A 26,957-nucleotide genomic window follows, 5' to 3' on the forward strand; every position below is an offset into this window, starting at 1 on the left:
TCTGCTTCACCGCAATCCGCTCTTCGGTGTGGGGCCCGGTCCCACTTGGACCCCCAGGGTATACTTCACAGCTCAGGGAGCCCACCCCTCTCCTCTACTGGTGAGTGCTTGCTGCCACGCGGGAAGCCCACCCTGTCCTGTGGGTCCCGGTCCTACCCGGGCGCTTACATTGCCGCCTCCTCTTTTCCTTCAGGGGTTCCGGTCCCACCCGGGACCCCCGCATGGCCGCCTCATTACAGGGCAGCCCGGGAGCCCACCCCTGGCTGCCCCTGCCGACTCCCCGATGGGCCAGCACTCTCTTGTGCTGCCACGGGAGCAAGCCGCTCTGACCTGGTCTGCCCGCTCCACACCGGATCCCGCTGTTCGGGCACTCCGTCCTGGGGAGCGCGACGGCGCTTTCCAACCTCGGCTCTTCTTTGGGGGCCAGGGTGGGCTCCTGGCCCCCTCACCCATACCTTTATGGGGAGGGCAACGGCGCTCCCCGGCTCGGCTCCGAGGCCCGGGTCCCGGGCACCTCCTCCTCCTCTGCATGGGGTTGCGCGACGGCGCGCCCCATCGCCATTTTTGTCGGGGGGGCCAGGGTGGGCTCCTGGCACCCCGTGGGGGCATTGTCGCGCTCCCCGGCTTTCCTCCTCACGGGGGGGCGCGACGCGGCTCCCCAGCCTCCATCTTCAGTGGGGGCCAGGATGGGCTCCTGGTCCCTATTCAGGGCACCTTCACGGGGAGCCTGACGGCGCTCCCCGGCTTTACATCTCTCTATGGTCAGCCCCCGGGACCTGACCCAACCCGGGGGCATCTCTGAGACTGGCGGAGGAGCCCCACGCGCTTCGCCGTCGGTCTTCGTAGGGGTCAATGGTCGCCTACCTTCCGGGGGCCATATCTCAGCCCCTGGGTGTCCGATATGCCCCATTTACGCGTCTCCTTGCTCCTGGTGGTGTCCCCAGTCACCGGGAGCAATCTCATTTGCCCTCCGGGTCTTCAACAGGGTTCATTCTGCAGGGAGCGGTCTTCACTGGCTCCCTGCAGCGCTCTTCTCCCTGCGCAGAGACCCCTGCTTCTGGGCACCGGTGTGGGGTGCTTCTTCTGGTGCTGTTAGGGGCCTGGGTGACAGTCAGGAGGTCTCTCCTTCCAACTGCCCATTGCCAGACTCCAGCACCTTCCGCTTCAGCAGACCACACCCCAGAGAGAGCTTCTCTTCCTGTGCAAGTACTTTTTAAAAGTTGAGTAGGGGGCTGGCAGGAAGTCTCCGTGTGTCCTATCAAACAGCGACACATCACTTCCCTGCCCCTGCTCCCTCCTTCTTGTCCAGCCTCTGGGTTGTTCAAAATGGAGTCGTCCAGTGTCTCTGGCCACATGGCCTCTGAAACCCAACTCCTTCACCCTCACTGCCCTCACTGTGGTTCAGCTTGGTGCCTGGCACCCAGCGACAGCAGTTGATGGATTGGCTTGTAGCTCCACCTATCTTTTCTCCTTGGAGGGAAGATCTTCGCTCTGGGAGGAAAGGTCATTAATTTAACCTGCCAGGGCCAGACCCCAGCCAGGGACTCAGAGAAATAGGACATTTCTGGACGACCCAAAAGCAGTACAAATATGACTTTGGACTTTGCAGAATACTTCTTTTCACATCTGCTACACTGGCCTTTAGTGCGCGTCTGGAATCTGTAGGCCTTGTGGAATTTACTCTAGCAATGGGTTCCACCTTCCCATAAGGGACTAATGAAGTGAAAAACACAGTAAAACACACTGGCTTTCCCTGGCATGTTTCCTTCTAGTGTATAAAGCCTATTCCATATCACCACCAAATTCTGCATAAGTCCTGCCACACCAGTCACTCTGTAGCTGCTCCTGGACTGCGCACGCTAGGAATCTCCTCTGCGGAGCCCCTACACATGTGCACATGCATGTACACATGTGTCTGCATGTAACCAGCCCGGTGACCCATACTCCAGCTGCTGCGCAGCGGCCTAGTCAAGCCAGGGGGACACCAGTAAAATCCCCATGCAGTCTCCTTCATTATGACTTCACTGTGGGTGAGTCCCAAATTATGAGGCTCCCACACAGTAAAAGCTCAACAATTAGGTGCTCAAAAAGCAAAAAATCCGGGCGGCCCCTAGTGTCTGAACCACCTTCTTAGACAGGTGAACTGTATTATCTGATAGCTTGGAAGGCTATCATGCTGATGAGAATTCTTGGGAACCAGCATCTTTCGTTCACGCTCCTAGAATGGTGAGACAGTTTCATTTGAGATTTCCACAGAATCCCTGCCTTGTTAGGGCGGCCTTTGAGGGGAGCGACTGTTAGGGTTTGTACAAGGAACATAGCTCAGCCTCACACTCTGTCATAAGAACATCTTATAGCCATGCTATGGTTGTGTACTTTGTGGAATAGTTGTTACAATTGCCTTTGTTTAATTAGTAATATGCAGACTATCAGTAAGGCTCCATTGTTTGTACTAAAAGCTTAGTGGATTGTTGTATTTACTTATGCTTGTTTTATGTTTCCCCAGTCATCTACACTAAAGTCTGGTTACAAACATTGCACTTGCCTGTGCTTGTTTCTAATATGAGAATTCAGGGTGCGTTTGTTTAAAGGTCACGCTGTCAAGCCAAGAACTAATTTTCATAAACTGCATTTGTCTGGTTAAGCAGTTAAAACATGTGAGACACGTTTCTCTTACCTCTCCAACTGAAGAATCCCACCCTTCAAGAACTCTATAAAAGCCCTTGAAACCCAATCCTTTGTGCTTGCGCTCGTTAGCCCTCTTCCTCACCTGGATTCGAGTCTCATCTCCGCGTCCTTCCTCCAGCGAGCGGACCTCTTCTTCTGTGCTTCCATTCCTGTTTTGGTCACCATGGCTACGTCAACGTGGTGATTCCTCTTTCCGGTCCCAATTCCTTTCTGCTCCGACCTGAAAAACAAAACAAAAGAGAAGTTCATGTAAGGTTATCGCGTGCATGATCGAAAGCGCTTTCAAAGAGATTAAGGTATTTACAAACTTGATTATATAATTACTTTAGTTTGGATTCAATGCACTTGGTCAACCAAAAGCGATTCAAGGCTTTTAAAGGCAAGACGCTGTCATCGTTTTAGCGCATAAACAAAAAACGATCTTTGAGAATAAATATACTTTTATGAATACTCACCTTGGAATTCTGGACCTTTTCCCAAAACTTTGGTGCAATGAAGGGCAGCAGCTGTGCCTATAAAGAAATAAGACCAAGAGAAGAGGACAATAATTAAAAACATTTCTAGACTCATTCATATGTTTTAAGAGATGCTATATATTTATATTGAAGATTGTTATTAGTAAGTTAGAGACAAGAAGCACATTATACTATGAGTAAAGATTTGGTGCATATTGTAGATATTATTCTTTCATTTCTCTGCAGATCTAGTCAGAAATATTGTTTAGGCTGCATTCTTTAACGAACACTGTTTTGGTAAAAATGACCACAAGCACTGAAAGGTATTTTTCCTAATGATAATGTGTAATAGATAGACAGAATAAGAATAGTCTATGAATACAAGTTAATATGTTTCATTTGTGTTTTTAAATAGATGTCAGCTCACAGACGCAAGAGTACCTGAAACACTGAACAAAAGAAAAGAGTGGCGTCTAATGAAGTTGAAACCAGTAGAGTATTTCTTTTTGCTTATTATTTTGTCCCATTTTCCCCCTTCCCCTGGAGAACTATTCTTGTCAGACTGTGTTGTGAATTCAGTCGGATGGGTGTAGGTTTTTAGGGGCAGAAGAGAAATAACATCTCATCTCTCAAGTTGAACAACCTGGATTTCAGATGAGTGAAGGTTTAACAGAAACAAGCAAAATAAAGAGACACTAAGGATAAAAATAGTCATGAGTGTATTTGAAATCCGGCCAACTGTGACACAGCTCTATTTGTTTTAGGATGTCCGGCTTGAGTTTGCCCCTTCCCTTGCCAAACCCTTATTCTGTATTCTTCCACCAGTGCTGGAATTCTATAAATAGGTTTTTAGGTTGAGCATTCGAGACCTCTTGTTTATACTTTAGTATATACTTATATGTGTCTGTACATCAGCCTTAGGACTTGTCTGCTTCTGCTTAGGGACTTTTTTTGCTGTTCAACTGCCTCTATTTAACTGTCTTAATAGAAAACAAGCAGTAGAGGTCAGTAAAATACCAGAATTGCATTCTGCTTGTTCAACTGCCTCTATGTAACTGTCTTGATAGAAAACGACCAGTAGAGGTCAGTAAAATACCAGAATTGCTTTCTGCTGAGGTACTTTCTTTTTTTTCTGGCAACTGCCTCTATTTAACTTTCTTGATAGAAAACGACCGGCAGAGGTCAGTAAAATGCCAGAATCACTTTAGCATTCTCTAGATTCCAGTCCATAGAAATTGTCTTTCACGAGCACCCGTAGACAATAATACAAACCTTGTATTTTAAGTGATATGACCACAGAAGGCCCTGATTTTATATTAAAAACGGAGCTTTGGACTATACCATTTCCTGCTGAAAGGCAATATTTCTCTCCATGTGTTCCCATACCTGGCGTGTCACGCAGTTTGGTGCTTACTTTCCCTCCATGTTAAAGAACAGTAGATGTTTCAGCACCCAGGCTAATGTGCTGCATAGCTAAATACATATAAAGTCCCAAAGGCTAGACTGATTGCATTGCAAATGTTTGTTATATCTTGCTCTTTTCTTGTCACATTCGCTGTGCAATCAGAGATAGAGGCCAAATGTCAGGCTTCAGCTTCCAGGAAGCTTGGTGTTTACTTTTCTGTCACTGACTTAAAAGTGAGAGGATTTGTGTGGCAATCATGCTGGCTACTGGGGGAGTGCTTTAAGATTGATGTCCGATGTTATTATTTTTTCTAGGACACAACAAAATTTAAATGTCTGTAAATGAACTATGCAAATATTTCAGAATATATACGATTTAAAAATGCTCAAATGAAGCACATTTTTTGGTAATTCTGAAGTGTGGTGGAAACAAATATTTTAATACGATCAAAACAAATCGATACACTAGGCAATGACATTTCAACACATTATCATTTGTGCGCTGTATACTTTTATCACTAAAACTGCGTGTCTGTGCAAATGTAATGGTTATTTCAATTGAAGATGTGTTGTCCGTAATGGCAATGCGCTACCACACCATGCATGCTCCACTTTATCCCACTCCACTCTACTCTGCACCACTCCACTCCACACTCCATCACTGTACTCTACTTTGCACCACTCCACTCAACACCACTTCAGTCTACGCCTCTCTACTCTACACCACTCTGCTCTATGCCAATGCACTATATGCCACACTACTTTGTTATGCACTTCTGCACTCTATACCACTCCACTATGCACCACTCCACTCTATGCCACTCTGCTCTACAACACTGCACTCTATGCAACAGCACTCTACGCCAATACATTCTACTTTGTACCACTCCACTCTATGCCAGTGCAGTCTATGCCAATCCACTCTAATCTACTCTCCACTCTACTCTACCATGCACCACTCCACTCTACTCTGAAACAATATACTCTACAACACTGCACTCAGTGCCACTACACTTGGTGCCATTGCACTCTGCACCACTCCATTCTGTGCCAATCACCTCTATGCCACTCCGCTCTACTCTGCATCAGTGCACTCTATGCCAATGCACTCGATACCATTTTACTCAAAACCAATACACTCTACGTCAATCTACTTTGTACCACTGCACTCTACGCCACTCTACCCTACAACACTTTACGCAAATGCACTCTACGCCATTGTACTCAGTCGCTGAACTCTATGCCACTGCTCTTACACCACTCTACTCTGCACCACTCTACACCACTGCACTCCACGCCAATCCCCTCCATGCCACTCTACTATACACCACTGCACTCTATGACAGTCTGCTCAGCAACACTGCACTCTCTGCCACTGATCTCTATGCCACTGCACTCTACGCTGTGCCACTCTACTTTTCACCACTACCTTCTAAGCCACTTTACTCTAAACCCCTGCACTCTACAACAGTGCACTAAATACCACTTTACTCAAAACCAATGCACTCTACGTTAACTATTCGGCACCACTGCACTCTACGCCACTATACTCTACTCTGCAACACCCCACTGCCCTCTACACCAGTGGTCACAATGCCACTCTACACCATTGTACTCTACGCCACTCTATTCTACTCTGCACTGCTGTACTCTGTGCTACTACTCTCTGCACTACTTGACTGTATGCCACTGCACCATATGCCACTGCACTCTGCTCTATACGACTCAATTACTCGCCACTCAATGCCAATGCACTCTACGCCACTACACTCTGCATCACTCCACACCACTCAAATCTATTCTGCACTACTGCACTCCATACCACTGCACTGAATACCACTTTACTCTATGCCACTGCACTCGACACCACTCTGCACTCTACCCTGCACCACTCAACTCTACCCTGAACCACTCCACTCTACGTCACTTCACTCTATTCTAAAACACTCTATTCTGCAGAAATACACTGTACTCTGCGCCAATCTACCCTACGCCACTCTACCCTATATTACTGCACACTATGCCAATGCACTCTACACCACTTTACTCAAAGTCAATGCACTCTATGCCAATCTACTCTGCACCACTGTACATTACGCCGCTTCACTTTAGGCCACTCTATGGGCAACATGCATGAAAGGCTTTTAACCATCCTGCATCTATACTAAAATTTGTTATATATCTGAGCTTATGACACTACACTCTACAAAACTACACTCTATGACACTCTACTCCAATAAACTCTACTTCACTCTGACACTCTACTCCACTAAATGCCACTCTACTGTACAACCCTGTACTCCACTCTATACCACTCTACACTACCCTGCTCTACCCAACTCCCTCTAAGCCACTTTACTCCACTCTATTCTATGACACACTATCCTACTCTACTTCACTCTACGCCACTCCACAACACTCTTCTGCACTCTTTGCCATTCCACTCCCCTACACTACTCCACTCTATGCCATTCCACTCTCCTGCATTACTCCACTCTATGCCACTCTACTGTACGACAATCTACTCCACTCTATGCAGCACTCTCTACATCACTCCTCTCTGTTCCACATCACTCCATGACACTCTATACCACTTCACTTTACAACACTCTATTACACTCAACTCTACTCCACTATACTACCTCCACGCCACTCCACAAAGCTCTGTGCCACTCCAAAATACTCTGCGCCACTCCTCCACGCCTCTCAACTCTACTCTACACCACTCCGCTCAAATTACTTTCATATTTCACTATACTAATTCACCACTAATCCTTTAAGGGTTTCGGAGTAGCATGCTACTCGCTGAGTGAAAAAGCACTTCAACGCCTCATTAGGGGTAGCAAGTGCTATATATGTGCAAACCTTTTCCCTCTTCTATTCCTTCACTATCCATCTCAATCCAAATAAGTGGCTAACATATCTACCACTGAAATTTCTATACATATTCACCAGTAATTCTTTATAGGTTCTGGAGTGGGGGGGGGGGGCTACTCTCCTAAAAAGCGCATCGACGCCTCGTGCACATTTTAACATGCGTGCACACTTTAAGAAATAGTGTGTTGAGAGCTTGATGGAGATCATATAAGTGGCAGTCACATTGTCTACTTAACAATTTCGCCAGCGTCAAAGAGAATGCTTAAAATTGCTTGTATCATTATAGTAGACACATTGCCTGATCCTAATAGGGCCGCCGCTCAGGACAGGCATCCGCCCTAGACATGCGCAAGGCAGTTGGTTCCGAGCACCAGACTACTACAACGTTCTCCGAGCCTTCCGCGCGTGCGCCTGTCTGGGTCGGGTAAGGTGGTCGGTCAGTAGCTTTGGAAATGGCTGGGGCGGAGTACGCTAGGGATACTCCCGCTGAAGGTGCAGTCGGCTTTGAGCAGAAGGAGGAAGAGGCGGGCGAGGGCTGCGGCTTTGACAGCAAGTGTATCTTCTGCAGAATAAGCCGCGGTCAGGAGCCAGGAACGGAGCTGCTGCACTGCCCGGTGAGAGTCCCCAGCACCTGGAGTGCCCCAAATCGGTTTTTTTCAATCCACCGAACGTCCCCCTACTCCACATGCAACATTTATGGTCACACATGGGAGATTCTGAGACCGAAAGAGAAAACGCAAGCAAACAAACAGGAATGTTAGGTTGGAAAAAGTTACAAAATGTTGAGAAGATTTTTGATTTTTGCCTAATAAAATTAAAATATATGTATATGTGTGTGTGTGTGTGTGTGTATATATATATATATATATATATACACACACACACACACACACAGACATACACTAGTAAGGGACGGGTCGTTTGCTTGATGTCTTGACTTCTACTTTTCCTTGTCCGCTCCCCAGCCATTGTCCATTTATTAACCATGCTCCTCTCCATTAACTAATTTGATCTCTTTTCTCAGTATGTGCCTTTCGCTGACAAGTTCCTGTTTCCCTCCCCTTCTTGCAGCCCATATATCTGTTTATTTCTCCCATTTATTTTCACCATTCACTTTTGAACCAACTGACCACCGATCTGCGTGAGTCTTTTCATCCATGTCTTGGTGACCTTCGCTTATGCCATTATAGTGGTCGACTGGTAATGGCATCAGGGGTACCTTTAAATTCAATAATAATAATAAATAGGCAACCAAATACCTATAGAGGATAAGGTTTCACACAGACAATTGATAAACAAAGCCTCAGTATACTAACATGAAAGAGATTTAAAAAAAATATATTTTTAGGTCTCGCGACCTATCGATGCGCGCAAGCGCATCGAGCGGAGCGAGAATTCATGTCGGCAAAACACAAGTCAAACCAAGGGCTTTCAGCCCCACGGTTTTCTTGCAGTTCACGTGTACATGCACGCGCATCGCATGCAAGCCCAGCCTCTCGCATTCCCAGGCTTCAGGCTTCTCCTCCCCTAGCAGCACTCCTCCCACACCAGCAACTCCTCCCTCCCACACCAGCACCTCCCCTCTCTCTCCCCGCAAACACAGCCTTGCCCTAGCAGCACTCCTCCCACACCAGCACCTCCCCCCCCTCCCACACCAGCATCTCCCCTCTCTCTCCCCGAAACACAGCCTTGCCCTAGCAGCACTCCTCCCACACCAGCACCTCCCCCCTCCCACACCAGCACCTCCCCTCTCTCTCCCCACAAACACCTTTGCATAGTTTCTGATGGTGACCAGCCTTTCTCGTCCACTTATCACAAGCCTTGTAAAATACACTCCCGAAGCCTGTCTCTGACCTGACCGTGTACGGACAGCCCTTCTCAGATGCAGGGCCTCGGTTTCGTGATGTGGTTGTTGTAAACCTACACGTCCTGCGTGTGGTTCGTTTGTGAACAGTTGTTGCCGACATGTCCGTCCGCTCCCAGGCCTGACTTGTTTCTTTTTACTTTAAAACTACTTTTTCCAATTTCAACTGTCTCGGAGTTCCCTTGTTTCTCAGAGCATGGTATTATCTTCTTATTTCTATCACGTCCATCGCTAAAAATGGCCTTCAGCTGAAGGTGTGGCAGAGCCTATTCTTTTAAGAAGCAGAGATCCGTCACGTGTTTTTCTTTACGAGCCGTGGTGGCGTCCCCTCAGTAAACACACTGGGTTGGTTCGCCATTGCTGTGACGTCAGGGCTTCGAATAGTTGGGTTACGTAAGGCGTACCGTGGATCGTAACGACGTACAGGCAGGCAACAACGCGCCAACAAAAGCGAGGAAGGCTTACAGGAAACATCCTCTGCAGCAGGGCTTATCTCGACTGGGACAGTAATTCAAAGTGAAATGTTATTACTGTTTTGGCTTCTTTCTGCGCCAGCAGGCGGAAAAAAAGACAATGGAAACACCCGAGCCGGCAGAGTCAGCACTCCAGACTGTCAGAATCCACAGAAAGCACGTGCGCCCCCCAAATAGGACAACAGCTCCACCGCATGCCTTCAACCCTAGTTATATTTAATTAGCAGCAGCAGCATTTCTCCTGCGCCAGGCCACATCAAAGGCTCTGTGCCACTTTCACCCACACAGCAACACTTACAGACACGCAACGCCACTCACACCCACGCAAGCCCACTATCATCCACGCAACACCACACTCACCCACGCAACGCCACTCACTCACTCACGCAAAGCCACTCACACCCACGCAGTGCCACTTTCACACACACAGCACCACTTTCAGACACGCAACGCCACTCACACCCACGCAAGCCCACTATCACCCACGCAATGCCACACTCACCCAAGCAACGCCACTCACCCAAGCAACACCACTCACTCACACACGCAACACAACTCACCCACGCAACCCCACTCATCCACGCAACCCCACTCATCCACGCAACCCCACTCATCCACGCAACACCACTCATCCACGCAACGCCACTCATCTACGCAACGCCACTCATCCACGCAACGCGACTCATCCACGCAACGCCACTCATCCACGCAACGCCACTCATCCACGCAACGCCACTCATCCACGCAACGCCACTCATCCACGCAACGCCACTCATCCACGCAACGCCACTCATCCACGCCACGCCGCTCACCCACGCCACGCCGCTCACCCACGCCACGCCGCTCACCCACGCCACGCCGCTCACCCACGCCACGCCGCTCACCCATGCCACGCCGCTCACCCATGCCACGCCGCTCACCCACGCAACGCCGCTCACCCACGCAACGCCGCTCACCCACGCAACGCCGCAACGCCACTCACACACACAACGCCACTCACACACGCAACGCCACTCACACACGCAACGCCACTCACACACGCAACGCCACTCACACACGCAACGCCACTCACACACGCAACGCCACTCACACACGCAACGCCACTCACACACACGCAACGCCACTCACACACACGCAACGCCACTCACACACACGCAACGCCACTCACACACACGCAACGCCACTCACCCACGCAACGCCACTCACCCACGCAACGCCACTCACCCACGCAACGCCACTCACACACACGCAACGCCACTCACACACACGCAACGCCACTCACACACACGCAACGCCACTCACACACACGCAACGCCACTCACACACACGCAACGCCACTCACACACACGCAACGCCACTCACACACACGCAACGCCACTCACACACACGCAACGCCACTCACACACACGCAACGCCACTCACACACACGCAACGCCACTCACACACACGCAACGCCACTCACACACACGCAACGCCACTCACCCACGCAACGCCACTCACCCACGGCCACTTACACACACGCAGTGCCACTTTCACCCACACTGTGCAGTGCACAATAGGTCTCGCAGTAGGAAAGTTGGAGCTATTGGTTTTGTAAATGACAAAGCCCTTTATGTTTTTAAAATGAAAACAAAAATAAAAGGCATTGTTATTTGCAATTGTAATAGCTCCAACTTTCCTACTGCGAGACCTATTGGCAACGCCAGTGCTTGTTTTATTTGTTATTGTACATGAAAAATTATTTGTTAAAACAAATACAACATCAACAGTCAATTATACAAAATGACACGTATTTCAATAATACATTAAAATAAAGTTTGTTATCCCTGTGCACTCGTTTTCTTCCAAAATATATCTGAATTTCAACAAATCTCTTGTTGGCGCTACGCCTGTTGCACAGTGCCTGACTGTGTCTTTCATGAAATTCAAAGACCCGTGTGATAAGAAAACTCCTCTCACTAAGGCGTGCGCTCTTTTATCATGAAACTGTCAAGTTTCTTCACTTGAGTAATTGTCAATGGTAAGTGGATTTATTTTTTATTAACATAAATGCTTTTAAGTTAATAAAAAATAAATCCACTTACCATGGAATACGATTTTTGATTTACGAAGGATTATTTGACAATTACTCAAGTGAAGAAACTTGACAGTTTCATGTTAAAAGAGCGCACGCCTTAGTGAGATGAGTTTTCTTATCACACGGATCTTTGAATAATACATTAAAAGATATATATTTCCAGGGATAAAAAATTACAAGTGTTTTCTGGAAATAAAGCAGATAAGGTGACAATCCCTTGTAACTTATTTTCTTCTGTACTTGCATAATATTAATATCTTTATGTCACTTATCCTCTTTTTCTTGAAATTCTGCACTTTGGGATGCCAGTTTAAAGTCGCACCATAGTCCATCACCTTGCCTCTTGCACTATATTTTTATCCTAACAGCCTCGATATACTGTATTGTGTTATATATGTTCATGTGTACATTTTTTGTTTATATCTAGAATTTCAAGAGCATCTCCTGAAGAAGGCGTTGTTACGCCGAAACGCGCGTAGAGATTGTCACCTTATCTACTCTATTTCCAGAAAACCCTTGTCATTTTTTATCCGTAGAAAAAAGTTCCTCTGGCCCACATCCATGTTAGTTTCGGGCATTCACTGTGCCTTTTCCAGACATACCTGAAGTCTCTGGAGTTCAACCCTCATGTCTCTCCCGCCCAAACCCGATGTCCGTGAAGGGTCATATGACACACCAGGGATTGTGTTTGGATAGTGCCCTACGATCAATTTTACATAACACTCTGAGGGTGTAAAGATTTGCGGTGGTGCCTCTGCCACATAGTTCCAGGCACTCAAAGTGACAGGAAAAGAAACTGAATTTGTGAAGGGTTATTATCTGTAGTCATAGCTTTCCAAATGAGCATTATTCATCAGTACTAAACCCAATGAGGGTGGTACTGTGTTACACTTGCAGCGTAATAGCTGTTTTAGAAGGGAGAAAAGTGATGGCATAATACTGGGCCTGCCATAATGGTAGTAGTTCTTTGCATGTTGTGGACATCTTTGGCATGATTGCGCCAACTCCTGGTATAATTCAGATCATGGCATCATTTGGGATATTGCTTTCACTGTGGATATCCATGTCATGAGACGGTGGTGTATGGAAATACTGGTCACATTCTATCCCTGTGTAGCAGTAGTTCATGCAGCATCTTGAAAATGGTGAAATGATGTTAAAGCACCCCTGATGTATTTAGTAAAAATTCAAGTTGGTATTTTTGCGTGAAAATTGTGTTTTATGTGACAATAATAAAAAAAAAATTGTGTGGAAATAAGTGTTTTTATCCAAATCGAAAAGTCTGTATTTTAAACAAAATGTCGGTTTAACATTGCTCTGTAAGATCGTAAGATTGGTGTAACCGATCTGCAGGGATACCTGTAAGGTTACTGTAACTTAAAATTTAGCACCAACGTGTGAACCAGTAAAATCTGTTCAGCCTGTGATTGTTTTTTTCTTACCTGCTTCGCCCATTCCAAATACAGTTTCAGTTAATAAGTGTGACACAGAGTCTGCTTGGAAGAGGCAGTGCAGATAAATGGAGGAAGGGACATGTAGATGTGAACAAAGATGGTATGGAAAAGTGACTTGAATTGTCAGATGTAATTTTCTGAATGCCTTTTTTACCTGTTTATTTCGTAAACTGGTACTGACACATACACCGGGGTGTAGAATTTAATAAAGTATCTACTTGCCATGGGACATGTTGTTTTATGAATCTACTTGTCATGTAACAAAGTCCACGTGTCCCTTTGTTGCTATGTAATGCAGCAACAAATTATGGTAGCAATCTCATTATATAATAGCCGCTCTAATTATGCCAGAGCTCATACCGTAGTAGTGTTTAAATACTAGCAATTCCCATATTTTGCCACCTTTCCACAGATCTACATGCTGAAGCTAGTGGTGAGCATAGTTTCTCATGGTTGGAAAACCCTTTTGAATCTGTGCAAATCTGCTAACTTGCATGTTTTATAGGCTTTCATCAGCTCTTCTTTAATATTTTCCCATACAGAGAAATTTTGGAAATGTACTCTTGACAAGGGCAGAAGTAAACTTCTTCCAGGGTTGGGGGAAAAAAGTGTTTGGTGGGAAAGTGAACTTGTTACCGCTCACCAGATTTTCACATGAGCATATCTACACATGCATATTTGCTCGTGTTAAAATGCAATTCACAAATATTTTCTAAGGGTTCAATTTCCTGGCCTTCTTATGTAAATTCTTGTGAATTCATGAAAGATGTAAATCTGCACTAATACTTGGACATATTCCATGGGTGCACTTATGTGAGTTTCTCTAAGAATTAGGTGCTTATTTAAGTCTGGCTTTAACCATGAACGTTTGGTTTTTATTAAAGTTCTATCCCTCTCTATGTACCAGCTGGCTTCACTATGAGTGACCACATTCTGCTGTTTCACAAAGAGCATATTAGCATGCAAAATAGTGTTGTTCAGTGCCAGGAACTACAGTAGCAATGTGTGATTTTTGAGACCAAAAATGTTTTTTGCTTTTGCCAATGTTTTTTATAGTGATGAGGCTCGCAGCTTCAACAACAATAAAGTTAAGCAAAAACCTTGTCAAAACAAACACACGTATTGACAAACCAAAAGGCTGACCAACAATGTCATAACTAGAGGAGAGGAGTTGTCCTAATGTCTAGGGCGGTTGACATCGAATCTGGGGAAAAGGGTTCGAGTCTCGGCAATGACACTTAACATCCTGTGAATCTGGGCAAATCACTTAATCTCCCCGTGCCGAACAAAAATGAATGTAACGCAACTAGTGCTATGTAAAGCACTCTGATACCCAATACCTTCGGGTCAAGTTCGCGCTATATAAAACTCCGTAAAATAATAAAAAATAAAAAAAATCTTAAGCTCCACTTCTTTGGTCTCATCCAGTACCTCTCCCCAATGCTGTTGAGTCACCTCAAGCTAAATACCTCGCACTAAAATACTCTCCTATGGGAAAGTGATAATTTTCAAATATTTGGCTACAGCTATATCCACCACCCAACCCCTCACCACAAGTAACGAACCTCCAAGTTATTATGGACTCCAGTCTCTTGCAGCACAAGTAAATCAAGTTAGCAATAGAAATTCCTACATGATGTGGTTCCTACATCGGAGTACCCAGGTTTCCCAAAAAGAGTACACACCACTATCGCAATAATGTATCCCCTTCAATAGAATACCAGTGGGCTAAGTATTGGTCCCCTCTTTAACATCTTCTCAAGCTACAGAGAATCCAGGATGAAGCTTTCAGGTAACTTCTTAAGCTATACACTAGGATTCACATCCTATCAGTCATTCGAACTTTACACTGGCAAAAACCCCCCATACCCAACATGCAGCCCAAAAGGACCCTAGTAGATAGGAACAAACCCTAGCGGCAATCAGCTCTAAAGAGACAGCGTCGGGGGAGACTGGGCTCTGAAAACAACTGACTCCAGGGACGGTTGAATTAACTATGCCTGACCCCAAAATGGCTGTTGCGTGGTCAGCGGCCCACAAGTAACACTTCTGCCGCAAGAGTGTGTCCGGAAGGGAGATCTCCGCTCGCCAACGAAGTTGAGGTGCTGCATTGGGGGAATAGGACCGGCAACCTAGAGCAGGCAGACACAGAGATTGGGGATGGCGGAATAGCTATGCCTGACCCCAAAATGGCTGACGCGCGGCCAGTGACTTACAATTATCTATCTCGAGTCCAAAGAAAAGCCGCCTGACATCGTGCTGGTAGCTGACCACGCCTCCCACTCGCAGAGGCACCGACGTAAACCCGCATCTATTCTCACCTGGCACCCACACTGCAGATAAGAGGTCTGCACCCCCCCCCCCATTCTGGGATCGGTGGCAGAGAATCCCATCCCCTGCCTCCCAAATGGCGCTCTAGAGCTGCGAGATCGATGCAGCTAGAGAGCTGAAAGGAGACCTACAACCTGGAACACCACAGCAATCTCGAGAAGGAGAATTGACTCATGATGTGCCCTGCCTGACCGTCTAATGGCCACAAACGTCCGCCTGGGTTATTTGCTGTTTGCCTCTCCGCTCGCCCGCTGGCCACCTCAACCTCAACCCCTAATTTCCAATCACCTTATAAGATTTTACCGGAGTACAGAAGGACAGTGAACCAAAGAAAGAATGCACTGTACTTGCTTGCTTGCTCTTTCCTGCTTCTGTCCTCTGCCCTCACCTGACCTGCCCTTTGTCCCCACCCTATTTCTCTGTGAACCTCTTCCCTCGCCTCCTGAGACCGAACTATTTTGTCTGATGCCCGATGGAGCTACCTGGTTTAGCTATAGGGGAGATGGGCCGTGGATTCCCTCCTTGGTCGTCACCTACCAAGTCTGTCTCTAGACAGACTTCCCTCCGTCTCTACTGTTGTCTCTTCCCTTATCCTCACTTTCTCACCTCCCCTACCCCCCTCTGCTTTTCTCTCTCCTTTCTCTCCTCACCCAAGGTATTGCTGATTGTTTGATGTAATGTGTAATTGTTGATCTTTCGCTGTTATAGTGTTGAACCACATTGTTGCACGTTTTGTCTCTCCTATCGTCTCCTCCTGCATCCTCCCTCTATTTATGTCTCTCCTCTTTCAATGTCTTGAGACTGAACTATTCTGTCTGATGCCAGATGGAGCTACCTGGTTTAGCTATAGGGGAGATGAGCTGTGGATTCTCTCCTTGGTTGTCACCTACCCAGTTGGTCTGTAGACAGACTTCCTTCCGTCTCTCTGGTTTTCTCGTCCCTTATCCTCCTTTTCTCCTCCCCTTCGCCCTCCACTACTTTTCTCTCCTCTCCTAATTGTATTGCCTATTTTTTGATGTATTGTGTAATTGTTGAACTTTTTCTGTTACATTGTTTATTCTCTTGTAAAGCGCTCTGATACCTTTGGGTCTAGCCAGCGCTATATAAAACTCTTTAAATAAATAATAAATAAATAAAATCCTCATTAGGGGTGTAAAGTACTATATGTAATACTCTGCTCCAAACTGCTCCATCCAGAAACCTTGCGTCGCACTTTGTTCACAATATAATGCACAACTTAATCTGTTTCTCTTTCTGTCATCCCCTCCTCCCTCGGATAGTTTTTTATGTTGTTTTATGTGAAGTGCTTTCTTGCTCCTCTTATACAATGCAAAATCCTTAAATTATTATGAACTCTGCAGTGCAATACGCAGCACAGATAAACACACATAATCCTAGGAAACCCCATAAATTGAAACACAGAGCAAGACAGTGGATTGGCACAAGGACCAGAGGGCCACAAATACCTAATCGTGCTGACTTGCCAACGCTCTCTGCTCTTTTTGAGCATGATTACAAAACTTGTAATACCCCCACATCGTCTAATTTAGGAAACTCCACAGCTACTGAGCACATGTGTTGCTGTCCGTACAGATGAGCGCTGGGAAGGTTGCAAGACCCAATCTCATCATGGGGCTCCCAAATTAGGGAAACGCATAATAATATAACAGCGCCTAGAAAAGTGTAGGAATTGTGCTTTTAATATTGTTTTTTAACATAACTTAAATTCTCACCTGTCTTATTACCTTTGCTGCTCCTTAAGTAAAGTAAAATCATTGTTAATTCTGCCTATTGATACCCATTGCAAATTCCTATCTGCATGACTTATCTTAATTCTAAACCCTGCTCAGAATTTCATTTGTCTTTGCTCTTCAAATGTCTATAACGTTTGATCTGCACAAATTTGCATATATTTTTGTTTTAGTTTATATTTTTAAACCTATTTTTTCTTGTATAATTTCTTTAGGATGAAAATCTAGTTTGTTTTAAAGACATCCGACCTGGAGCTCCACACCATTATTTAGTGGTCCCTAAGAAGCACATTGGAAACTGCAAGACTCTCACAAAAGAACACATCCCATTAGGTAAGAAAGTAGTTTGGTTGCAAGCCAAACCACTAGTGGTAAATGTTCAGGGAGTTTATTTTAGTTAAGTGTGTAATGTTTATTTTGACAGGTATTTTGTTGTTGGCTATTATTGGGCTACGAGATATGAAAACAGGAGTGTTTATGTTGCCATTGGCAAGATTCAAGTTCCAGTTTCATGCTCTCTGCATAGAGCTTTATTGTTTGGGGCAAGCCCTAAGTATGCTGTAGAGTTAGAATGCTGGTTTGTAAGAGAGAAAGATGGCCAATTACGGCACAATAATCCTCAATTGCCTTCAAAACAATAGAAGCTGGTTTGAAACAAATCTGCATCGTAAATGGTAAGATATAGGTACCCTAGAACCAGAAAGTGTGCATAAAGCAGCACAATTTTCCCAGACACTTAGCCTCTTTAAACTAAATACTCCTCAGATTGATCAAACCAAGCATTGGCAAAACCAATCGGTTTTGTCTATGCAAAATCTGTTGGCTAGGTTAATGCGTTTTTTTTTTTTTAGTATAAATTTTCGCACAGGATTGTGGGGGCCTGGATGCAAGGAAGCAACACTGGGAGGAGAATAAAAAAGACATCGAATTGAAATTGGAAGTGGGAGGAGGGGTGATGGTCAAACCACAGAGTGTGTGACAAACATGTTAAGAAAACAGTGCCTGAGCTTGGGGTTGTTGCGCAACACGAGGGAGGAGTGGGGAGAAAAGACATTTGAGAGTGGGAGGGGGGTTTTGGTGAAACCACAGGAAGCGGGAGGGATGTTGGGGATGAAAGAGAGGGACTGCGGAATGCATGCCAAAAGTAAAAATAACAAGCATTGGCAAAGCCAATAGGTCTCGCTTTTGGGACCTTATAAGTGTTTAGCCATGCAACAGTTGATGTTGTTCCACAAAGGATTTTGTGCTGCATAACTAAATACTTATAAGGTCCCAAAAGCGAGACCTATTGGCTATGCCATTGCTTGTCTTGATATGGTCTTTGAAGGATAGAGCGGAGGTGAAGGATGAAAGGCATTTGCAAAAACTATGTAAATCTATATTTTCGAGTCCCTCTTGGATACGGGGCTCAATGGCTGCTCCCTTTGAGGACTCACCTCTGTTCTGTTATTCAGAGCCCTACGATATTGTGTAATTTTCCTGAAAAAAACTAGTGCCAAACAAAAGTCACATGCTTGGCACAAGCTGGACTGTTGGAAGAAGCCTTCTTTGGCTCACTTATATGCAAAGGGAAAACAATATTACTTTATTTGTAATGTATGTGCGCAGACATTACCATATGTTCAGGCGTAGACCTATGCATGGGCTGTCCATATTTGAAGTTAGATCTAAAGTGTGGCATATTTGATGTCATATGTGTGAAAATTCGGTCATGCGTGTGTCCCGCTGTATGAGCGGGACCTTTAACAACTTGCCCGAATCCAAGTTAATTCATATTATTGATTACATCGAATGCACGCGTGTTGTCGTGTGCGTCTGCCCATATGTTGAAGTCACTGATCAATAGGACGTTAGATGCTAGAGTTTGCAAGTGTAGGGTCAGATGAACGTTCTTGTCCACCAACTTTGAGTTGTTTACTAGCAGTTGGTGTATAGTTCTGATAATAGAGAAGCTATTTAAGTTGATTGTGTATTTTGATAATAGACCTTCAAGTGATTGAGAGGGTAGGGTCATGTGTAAGACATATCAACTGATTAAATCAAGATGACCCTCTCCAATGTATCTTTTTGACTCATTTTATATCCTGAGGTGGCATGATTGTTAAAAATTACACATGATCTAACATTAAAGTAGTCTTCACTGAGTCCTGGTGCGCTATGTGTATTGGAATAAGTTCATACATGTCATTAGTCTTCACTGAGTCCTGGTGCGCTATGTGTATTGGAATAAGTTCATACATGTCATTAGCATGGTTCCTAAGTCCTGTTCCTTGTTATTGGTGACAAAGATTCTCAGGACACTGCCTGCTCCTCAGTACTTCTTTTTGCCAATAGTTTAGGTTTCCCGGAACCGTTCTTGGGGTGTCATTCTGAAGCTTCATGCCTTTTTTAATTTGAGGTTCTTCTGGTGATCTCACAACTGAAAATATCCATATATTCTCCGTAGTGCCTGCTTCATTCTATAGCTCTAGTGCACTTGCCTTCAGGCATGGTGCAAGTTTCAGATCTCTCGATGCCTGCACTAGAGCAGGCTCTTGGGTCCACAAACAGCGAGTGTGAGGTGCTTGAAGCTCCTGGCAGAACAGCATAAGGAGCATAGGGCTTATTGGCAGACAGCGTGAAGCACTTGATGTTGCCACCTGTAAAGAGATTTCATTGTGTGAGAGGGAGTGACGTTTGAGTCTGTCAACACCTGAGCAGCCAGGGGGAAGGGGAATGCAAGTGGGTAGGGTCGCGGGGGTTAGGGGAGGGGGTTAAGAGTCTGTCAACACCATAGCAGCCATGGAGGGGGAAGTGAAGTGGGAGGTATCATAGAGGGGTGGGGTTCAGAGTCTGTCTACACCTGAGCGGCCATGGAGGGGGAAGTGAAGTGGGCAGGGTTGGGGGAATTGGGGGAGGGGGCGGAAACAAAAGAAACACAGACAGCGGGATGGGGTTGGGAACAGGAAAGACCTACTGAGCAACCAAGGGTTCTTTTCCGGTGCACCAGAGGGATAGCCGATGTGGTAACATTTCAGCATTAACTAACAATATTACACGCTTCACTCGAAATAACAAAAAACCACTCGAACAATATTACGTGCTTCACTCCAACTAAAAAAATAACACGCGCAGGAAAGTGAAAGTGATCACGACAAGGAGGGAGTGGGAGAAGGGAGGGGGTAAGGAAGGGGATTAATGTGCGTGCTGTAAGGCTTAATAAGCCATTACAGAAAACCAGATGGCAGCTGGGCACATCGCGAATGCTTGTGCGCATAATAGCAAGCTGGTGACCGGCAAACCCAGTTACTAAATGTCTCACCAGATCTGCGCATGCGCTGGCTCAGGCGAGACCGAAAAAGGAGTGCCTGTGGCCAGTGGAAGAACTGTAGTTAGACTCATTCCAGCAGAAATCGTTCAAACAGAAATGTACTTTATTTACATGCATCAAATAATTGTGGTTGTGTCAGTAAGCCGAAATGTTCATGATGAACACACTCCACTGTTTTAGTGTCAAAAAAGAAATTCTGCTTCCAATTTTCTGACCTTAATTGGGTAATACCAGCCTTGGTTCTATTGTAAAATACATTCAGCTATGACATGTTCTATCAGTTTGAGGACTTTCTACTCAACTGTATGTGTGTTCATTTTGTGTCTTATTAACCTGGTGATTATAGTTATTGGCTGTTGGCCACAGCCAGGTGTCCCCACAAAGCTTTGCACAGTCTGTAAGGGAGACATCAGGCTTCCAAGAGTGTTCATTGAAGGCGTATGTGGACCCTATGTAGAGGACATTTTCCTGCCACTGTTGGACTGCATCTAAGGGCTATGATGGATTGGAGGAATGCCCTGGGCTGAATTTGAGTGGGTGGCTCCTGTATACTGTCGTTTTACTGGAGGAATCATTACCACAGTACATTTCCCTCTGAAGAAGGTGGTGGTAGAGGCCTAAGTAACTTTAGAAGGTTTACTTGGCCAACCAGAACTTGAGTGCTTAAAGATTTGTACAGGACTAACGTCCTGTGCTTTGTTGATTCAGCAGAATCTAAATAAAGCCTTAGAGGTAGAAAAAGCAAAGCAGAACGAGATCAGTATAAAAAAAAGTTGATTCTTTTTCATTTGAATGTTTATCCCACAATGAAGCAGCTACGTCCTCCAAGGAGAATATTTCAGAAGGGAGGAAGTGAATCAGATTTTGGAGCATCCGAGGGACATCTTGATTTTTCCTCCAGTTAAATTAAGGGAAGATTAATCTTCCAGTCTGTTTATTCAGTGTGATTAGCAATCTGATCCTGCTCTTACATAGAATGAAACGATTTGTTTATTGGTTTTAAGAGAGTGGAGGGACTTGAATCATTTATCTATCCTAAGATTCATAAAACATTTACCTATTGATGAAGGCACACCCAGTTCAACCACATAGAGTGAAAGTGGATTCATTCTTAGCAACTCTATCAGGAAAACAGCTGTTGAATCCTTTTAATTCAGTGGATAAAACTACTGGGGCAGCATTGAAGAAGACCTCTGCTGACTGTAACATGCTTTGAGGCTTCAGATCTATGTGACCTACACAGCCCACATACTGGTGAAATACTTTGATATTTTGGCTGGGATAATGCAAGAGGGAGAGGGTTGTTTAGAGGTGCTGGCATGTATGGAGCAGTAGGCTACATCTCTCTTTGACAAAACTTGTGATTATCTTAGAGCTTTAACAGCCATAGGTTCCATTCTGGCTAGCTGTCAAAACTTGGCCAGAGATTGGAAAGGTGACAATTCAGAGAAATCTGCATTATTGAAGATTACATTATCAATTGTAAAGCTTTCTGAGGATCAGTTGTATGTGATTGTGACTAAAGCATTTGAAGACTGTATACATGCCTTATGCTGTAAGGGGAGGCCTTCTTCCCTTTTTGTCTCTCTAACTCAATATAGCCACAAACAATCTAAAAGAAGAAAGAAGTATCAGCCACGCCACTTATCATAGGAGTCACAATCAACTCTGCAGTCGTAAATCAGAAATCTAATTTTTCCTAAGTCTTGGGGAGTAGTGAGTCTAGATGCTCCAGTAGGAGGTCATGTCGGAGAATTTGAAGACCCGGTAAAATAGGCATTACACATACTTGTGGGCTGACTATGATTTGGCATTGCCACAATTTAAACTTCTCAGCTATTACTCCAGGTTAGGCTTTCATTCCTAATCATCTAACCAGCGATAAAGAATTTAATTATACAAAGAGCAGCGGTTCTGGTACGCGCTGAAGGTGGTCAAGGAATTTACTCCTTTCTCTTTCTGGTGCAAAAAGAACTAAGTACGTTTTGCCAGACTTGAATCTGAAGAAGGTGAATATCTTCTTGCCAACGAACCGTTCCAAAATCGTTTGCTTGCCAAAGCTAATCGCATTAATCCAGCCAAAGGAATTCAAGGTTAGTTTAGATCTACTGAACACCTTAAATATCTGTTTGCATGATATTTCAGACATTTCTTCAGTTTGCAGTTCAAGATCAACACTTCCAGTTCTGTGTTCTCTTATTTGGTCTGAAGACAGCTCCATGGGTTTACATGAAGGATGTAGGATCTCCTGTTTTTTTTTGTTTTTTTGCACAATCTTGAAATATCATTTCACCCTTACCAGGCCGATGTGTTATTCCACTCACCTTCAAAAGTTCAAACAGAGTGGCATCTTCAGCAGGTCATCTTGGTTCTTCAGAGCCATAGATTTCTGATCAATTGAGGACAGCATCAGATTGAACATGGCTCAAGATTTGGAATTCAAAGATCAAGATTGCAGACCAAGGATTGATGAGTTTCCAAAATCCAGAGTTTTGAAAATTCTGAGATTTAAATCACTTTTTGAATCGGGATTTCCCATGGCCACAGCTTGGCTTCAGCTTGAAGGGGCCATGACAGTTACAGTAATGATTGTGTCCTGGGCAACTCTCCATCTCAGGATTTTTTAGGTCTTGCCTGGCGATGCAGCGAGAAAGCGCTGTCGCCAGCGAGATCTATTGTCAGTGACTTGCATGCGAAGTGATACAGACCGGGGCACGTGCATGGCTTTGGCCTTTGTGGTCTGTGGACGCTCTTCTCAGACGCGCTTGCTACAAAGTGTGTACATCTGGTGCGCGTTAATTTGGGTTGAGGCAAGAGTGTGACCGTGCTCCGGAAGACGTGCTAGCATTCAGCAGCATGTGGCGCGCCTGGTGGCATGCCGAGATAATAACCGTTTGTTTTTCTGGCTTTGTGGTGAGGGCATGAGCGGCTGTCTCACTGGCGCCATAGTGTAGAGGCTCCATTTGAAATTAATTCTTACGTGATATTACAAATCGTGCTAATTCATAGTGCACACGCTTTTACTAGATTTTATCCGCATTTATCATTCTTACGTGATATTACAAATTGTGTTAATTCATAGTGCACACGCTTTTACTAGATTGTATCAGTATTTGTAAAGTGCTACTAAGACTTTTAGCAAACTCTCCGCTGCCTATGCGGCTGCTTGTGCAATCTCTACAGTACTATACGTCATTACACCATTTAACCGTCATTGTCGCAGTGTTTGACAAATGTGTTGCGCCAAAAAATGAAGGGCACCGGTAACTTTTGTACATCTTATACAATATCTATTTTGCTCCTATGTGTCTTTTGCCCACAAACAACCTCCAATACCAATGTACCTCATTACTATTTATTTTGCTAGTATACGTCCTTTGTCCACAGCTAACCGTCAGTACTACCGTGCTAACCACTCTGTTGTGCAATCAAATTAAGGGCGCCGTTAACTTGTACAATATCTATTTTCCTTGTACGCGTCCTATCGCACAACCAGCCTCCAGTAAACTGTGGCGAACTAATGTTAACCGCACACAAATTAAGAGCACCTGTAACTTTTATACATAGCTCTCCTTATTTATGCGACATGTGTTTTCAGTAAGATCTATTAATATTGAAACGTAGTCACGGACAAGCTGCTGCTCATAAAGAAAATACACAAATTAAGCGCACAGCATCTTTCTAATTTCTTCCAAAGCGTCCTCCCATTTTGCCTCATGCGAGACAAGAGATGGGCACGCGCTGGCCGGACTGGAAATGTGAACGCGCACGTTCACCACGTGCAGTCACGCACTGCCCATCTCTTGTCTCCCTTAATGCGGGGTGGCACACACTCACTGGGCTGACTCAGGACTCCCCCCGCTGCTCTTGATGACTCCTGCTCACCGGGCTCTTTCTCTCGTTGGCGGGGCAGGCTCAGCAGCAGGCGGGGCTCTCCACGAGCACGGGAGCCCCGCGAGCACGGGAGCCCCGCTCGCTCACACGCTTTCTTTTTCCTGCTGGCTTCACGGGCACAGGAGCGCGGGGTAGGCTCCCGTCTGCTTCCTGTCTTCCTGCGGCCCCGCCCCTGTCCCAACACAGGTTGCCTGACTTCCTGTACAAGCCGGGCTGCGGCGGTGATTTCACCCGGTTTTTGTTGCAACCCCGCGAGCCAGTCACCGAAGTGTTGCAGCTTCGCCAGCAGACACTGTTTTGCCAAAAATTATTTCCTGTCATATTTTTTAATACAGCGAAGGCTTGTAAATTCCTCTAAAAATGGTATTCCAATCGCGCGCGCACGGGGTATGGAATACATTAAAGACGGCGAATGAAGGGAGGCAACGGAGGGGTCGACAACGAGCAATCCTGCATTGCTGCCCTGTTTAAGTCAGCAATTAAAGAGAACCGCAGCAGCCCCATGGCGGTAAGAATAGCTCAGTCCTTTTTTCTTTCTCCCTGCACCATACCAATACAGCAGTTTCTTGTAGCCATCCTGTGCCGACCAAATCTGAGCCTGGAATACACATTAGATCTTTCTTACTGGAGGCCAGAACAATCAGTTGTTGGTTTAGCTTCTTCTCTCAGCTTACCTCAGCCCCAGCTTCCTGTGCCCACTTACTTTGTTGGGCAGCACTGTGGTCCCTTGCTGTCCTAAACTCTCTTGATGGCTTTTTAAATGTTTTTTATTTTAAGCATGTTGCCCATTACTAGTTACTTCTACACTCCCTTCTCACTGATGCACATCGCATTTAGTTCCTCCACCCCAGCCCCGCTACTCCAGTGCTCCCTCAACCCTGTGTTTTTAAAGTTTTTTTTCACTTTTTAGAAGGTCCTGGAACCTGCAATTTTCTGCCTGGTTTCTTCTCTGTAATGTCGCTTCATTAACTTTTTATTTTATAGTTTTGATTTACTGCTCCAAGATTGGCACCTGCACTCGTGGAATGGTAATTATAAAAAAAAACTACATGGCATCTCAACACGAGACTCGCCATACATAGCTCATGACGCATTGGTACACATGTGTGATGATGCATGACCACGTATACACCACACTCTTTTTGTGTATTTATTTTTTGGCCAGTACTAAATAGCAATAGTTTCTGCCATAGGAAACGAGCATTGACAAAGACAATAGAACACCACTTGTTTTTTTAAAAAGGTTTTTAATTGGAGAGATTGATTGGCTTTGCCATTGCATGGTTCACTTTGGGGATTTATAAATGCATATAAATATACCATAGAGATTGTTTGTATTCTTGGTCTGGGCCAACACTGGCTAGCAGTCTTTTAGGGCGTGTTAACTATGTGTTGTGAGGTTCTTTTTGGATATACTTGGAACAGTACAATTCCAGAACTAATAAATAAATGTTATGAAATTTTGAATTTATTTTTCATTTCTTCCAACAAGGAACGAGGACCACAGTTTTCAGGTCCCAGCATAGTGACTGTTAGCTGGTTTGCCCGCCTCGTGTAATAACAAACTTTGGCAAAGCCAAGAGGCCTGGGTTATTATACGTGTGTGTGCTCTTTGTTGCAATAACTATTTGTGGCAGTATGAATGTGAGGCAGGGGTGCTGTGAAAACACCACTCAAGGCTAAGAATTGGTGAGTAAGGGGGCAAGCAAATAAAGAGGACAGAGGGTTTTGCGTATGAATATTCAAAATGTTCCTCTTATTGCTGTTTGATTTGCACACCAGCCCGTTGTGTTTGCTAGAAAGAGTGTGCGCGTGTAGTTTGAGTGATGGTGAATGTCAGGGGTAGCCTTTGCTTAAAAAGTGCTGGGAAGAGAAACATATGAAGGATTAGGTAGAATAGGGGCATCAAAGCACTGGCTGAGAAAAGAAATCAAAACATTCTAATGAATACTTGTCTACTGGCTAAATCCGCAATTACCGAAACTAACGGCCAGATTCATCAAGCCGAAAACGGCTCGGAAAGGGACAGATTCTGAGAATCTGGCCCTTTGCGAGCGCTATTTTTGCATTTGCATTTGCATCCCAAATGCAAAAATCGCATTTTTAGAAATCGCATATTTGCGAATAATTGCCTTTAAGGAATCTCAATTAGAGATTCCTTAAATGCAATTCAAGAAGCATTTAAAAATTGCGAAATCGCTATTTTTGGCCGCTATTTACCGCGAAGTCTGACTTTGTGGTAAATAGCGAAAACTGAGAAAAATGCACTTTTGTGCATTTTTCTCAGTTGTATGTTACACACACACATGTCCTTTGGACATGTGTGTGCGCAACATCAGTCTACATTTTCATTTCAGGGGTGCTACAGGGTGTCCTTTG

At 45.1% G+C, this 26,957-nt stretch overlaps 1 protein-coding gene across 1 annotated transcript in view; it reads left to right on the forward strand.

Moving 5' to 3' along the window:
• Positions 1–7,827: 7,827 nt before the first annotated feature.
• Positions 7,828–26,957, forward strand: part of HINT3 (histidine triad nucleotide binding protein 3) — a 276,697-nt gene continuing 257,567 nt past the window's right edge. Inside the window, exons 1-2 of the mRNA XM_086926990.1 lie at positions 7,828–8,038; positions 17,590–17,707. Coding sequence (XP_086783116.1) covers positions 7,877–8,038; positions 17,590–17,707 — 280 coding nt within the window. The 5' untranslated portion in view covers positions 7,828–7,876. The remainder of the gene's footprint in view (positions 8,039–17,589; positions 17,708–26,957) is intronic.

Source organism: Lissotriton vulgaris, chromosome 6 (genome assembly GCF_964263255.1).
Source record: "Lissotriton vulgaris chromosome 6, aLisVul1.2, whole genome shotgun sequence".
Lineage (NCBI taxonomy): Eukaryota > Metazoa > Chordata > Amphibia > Caudata > Salamandridae > Lissotriton > Lissotriton vulgaris.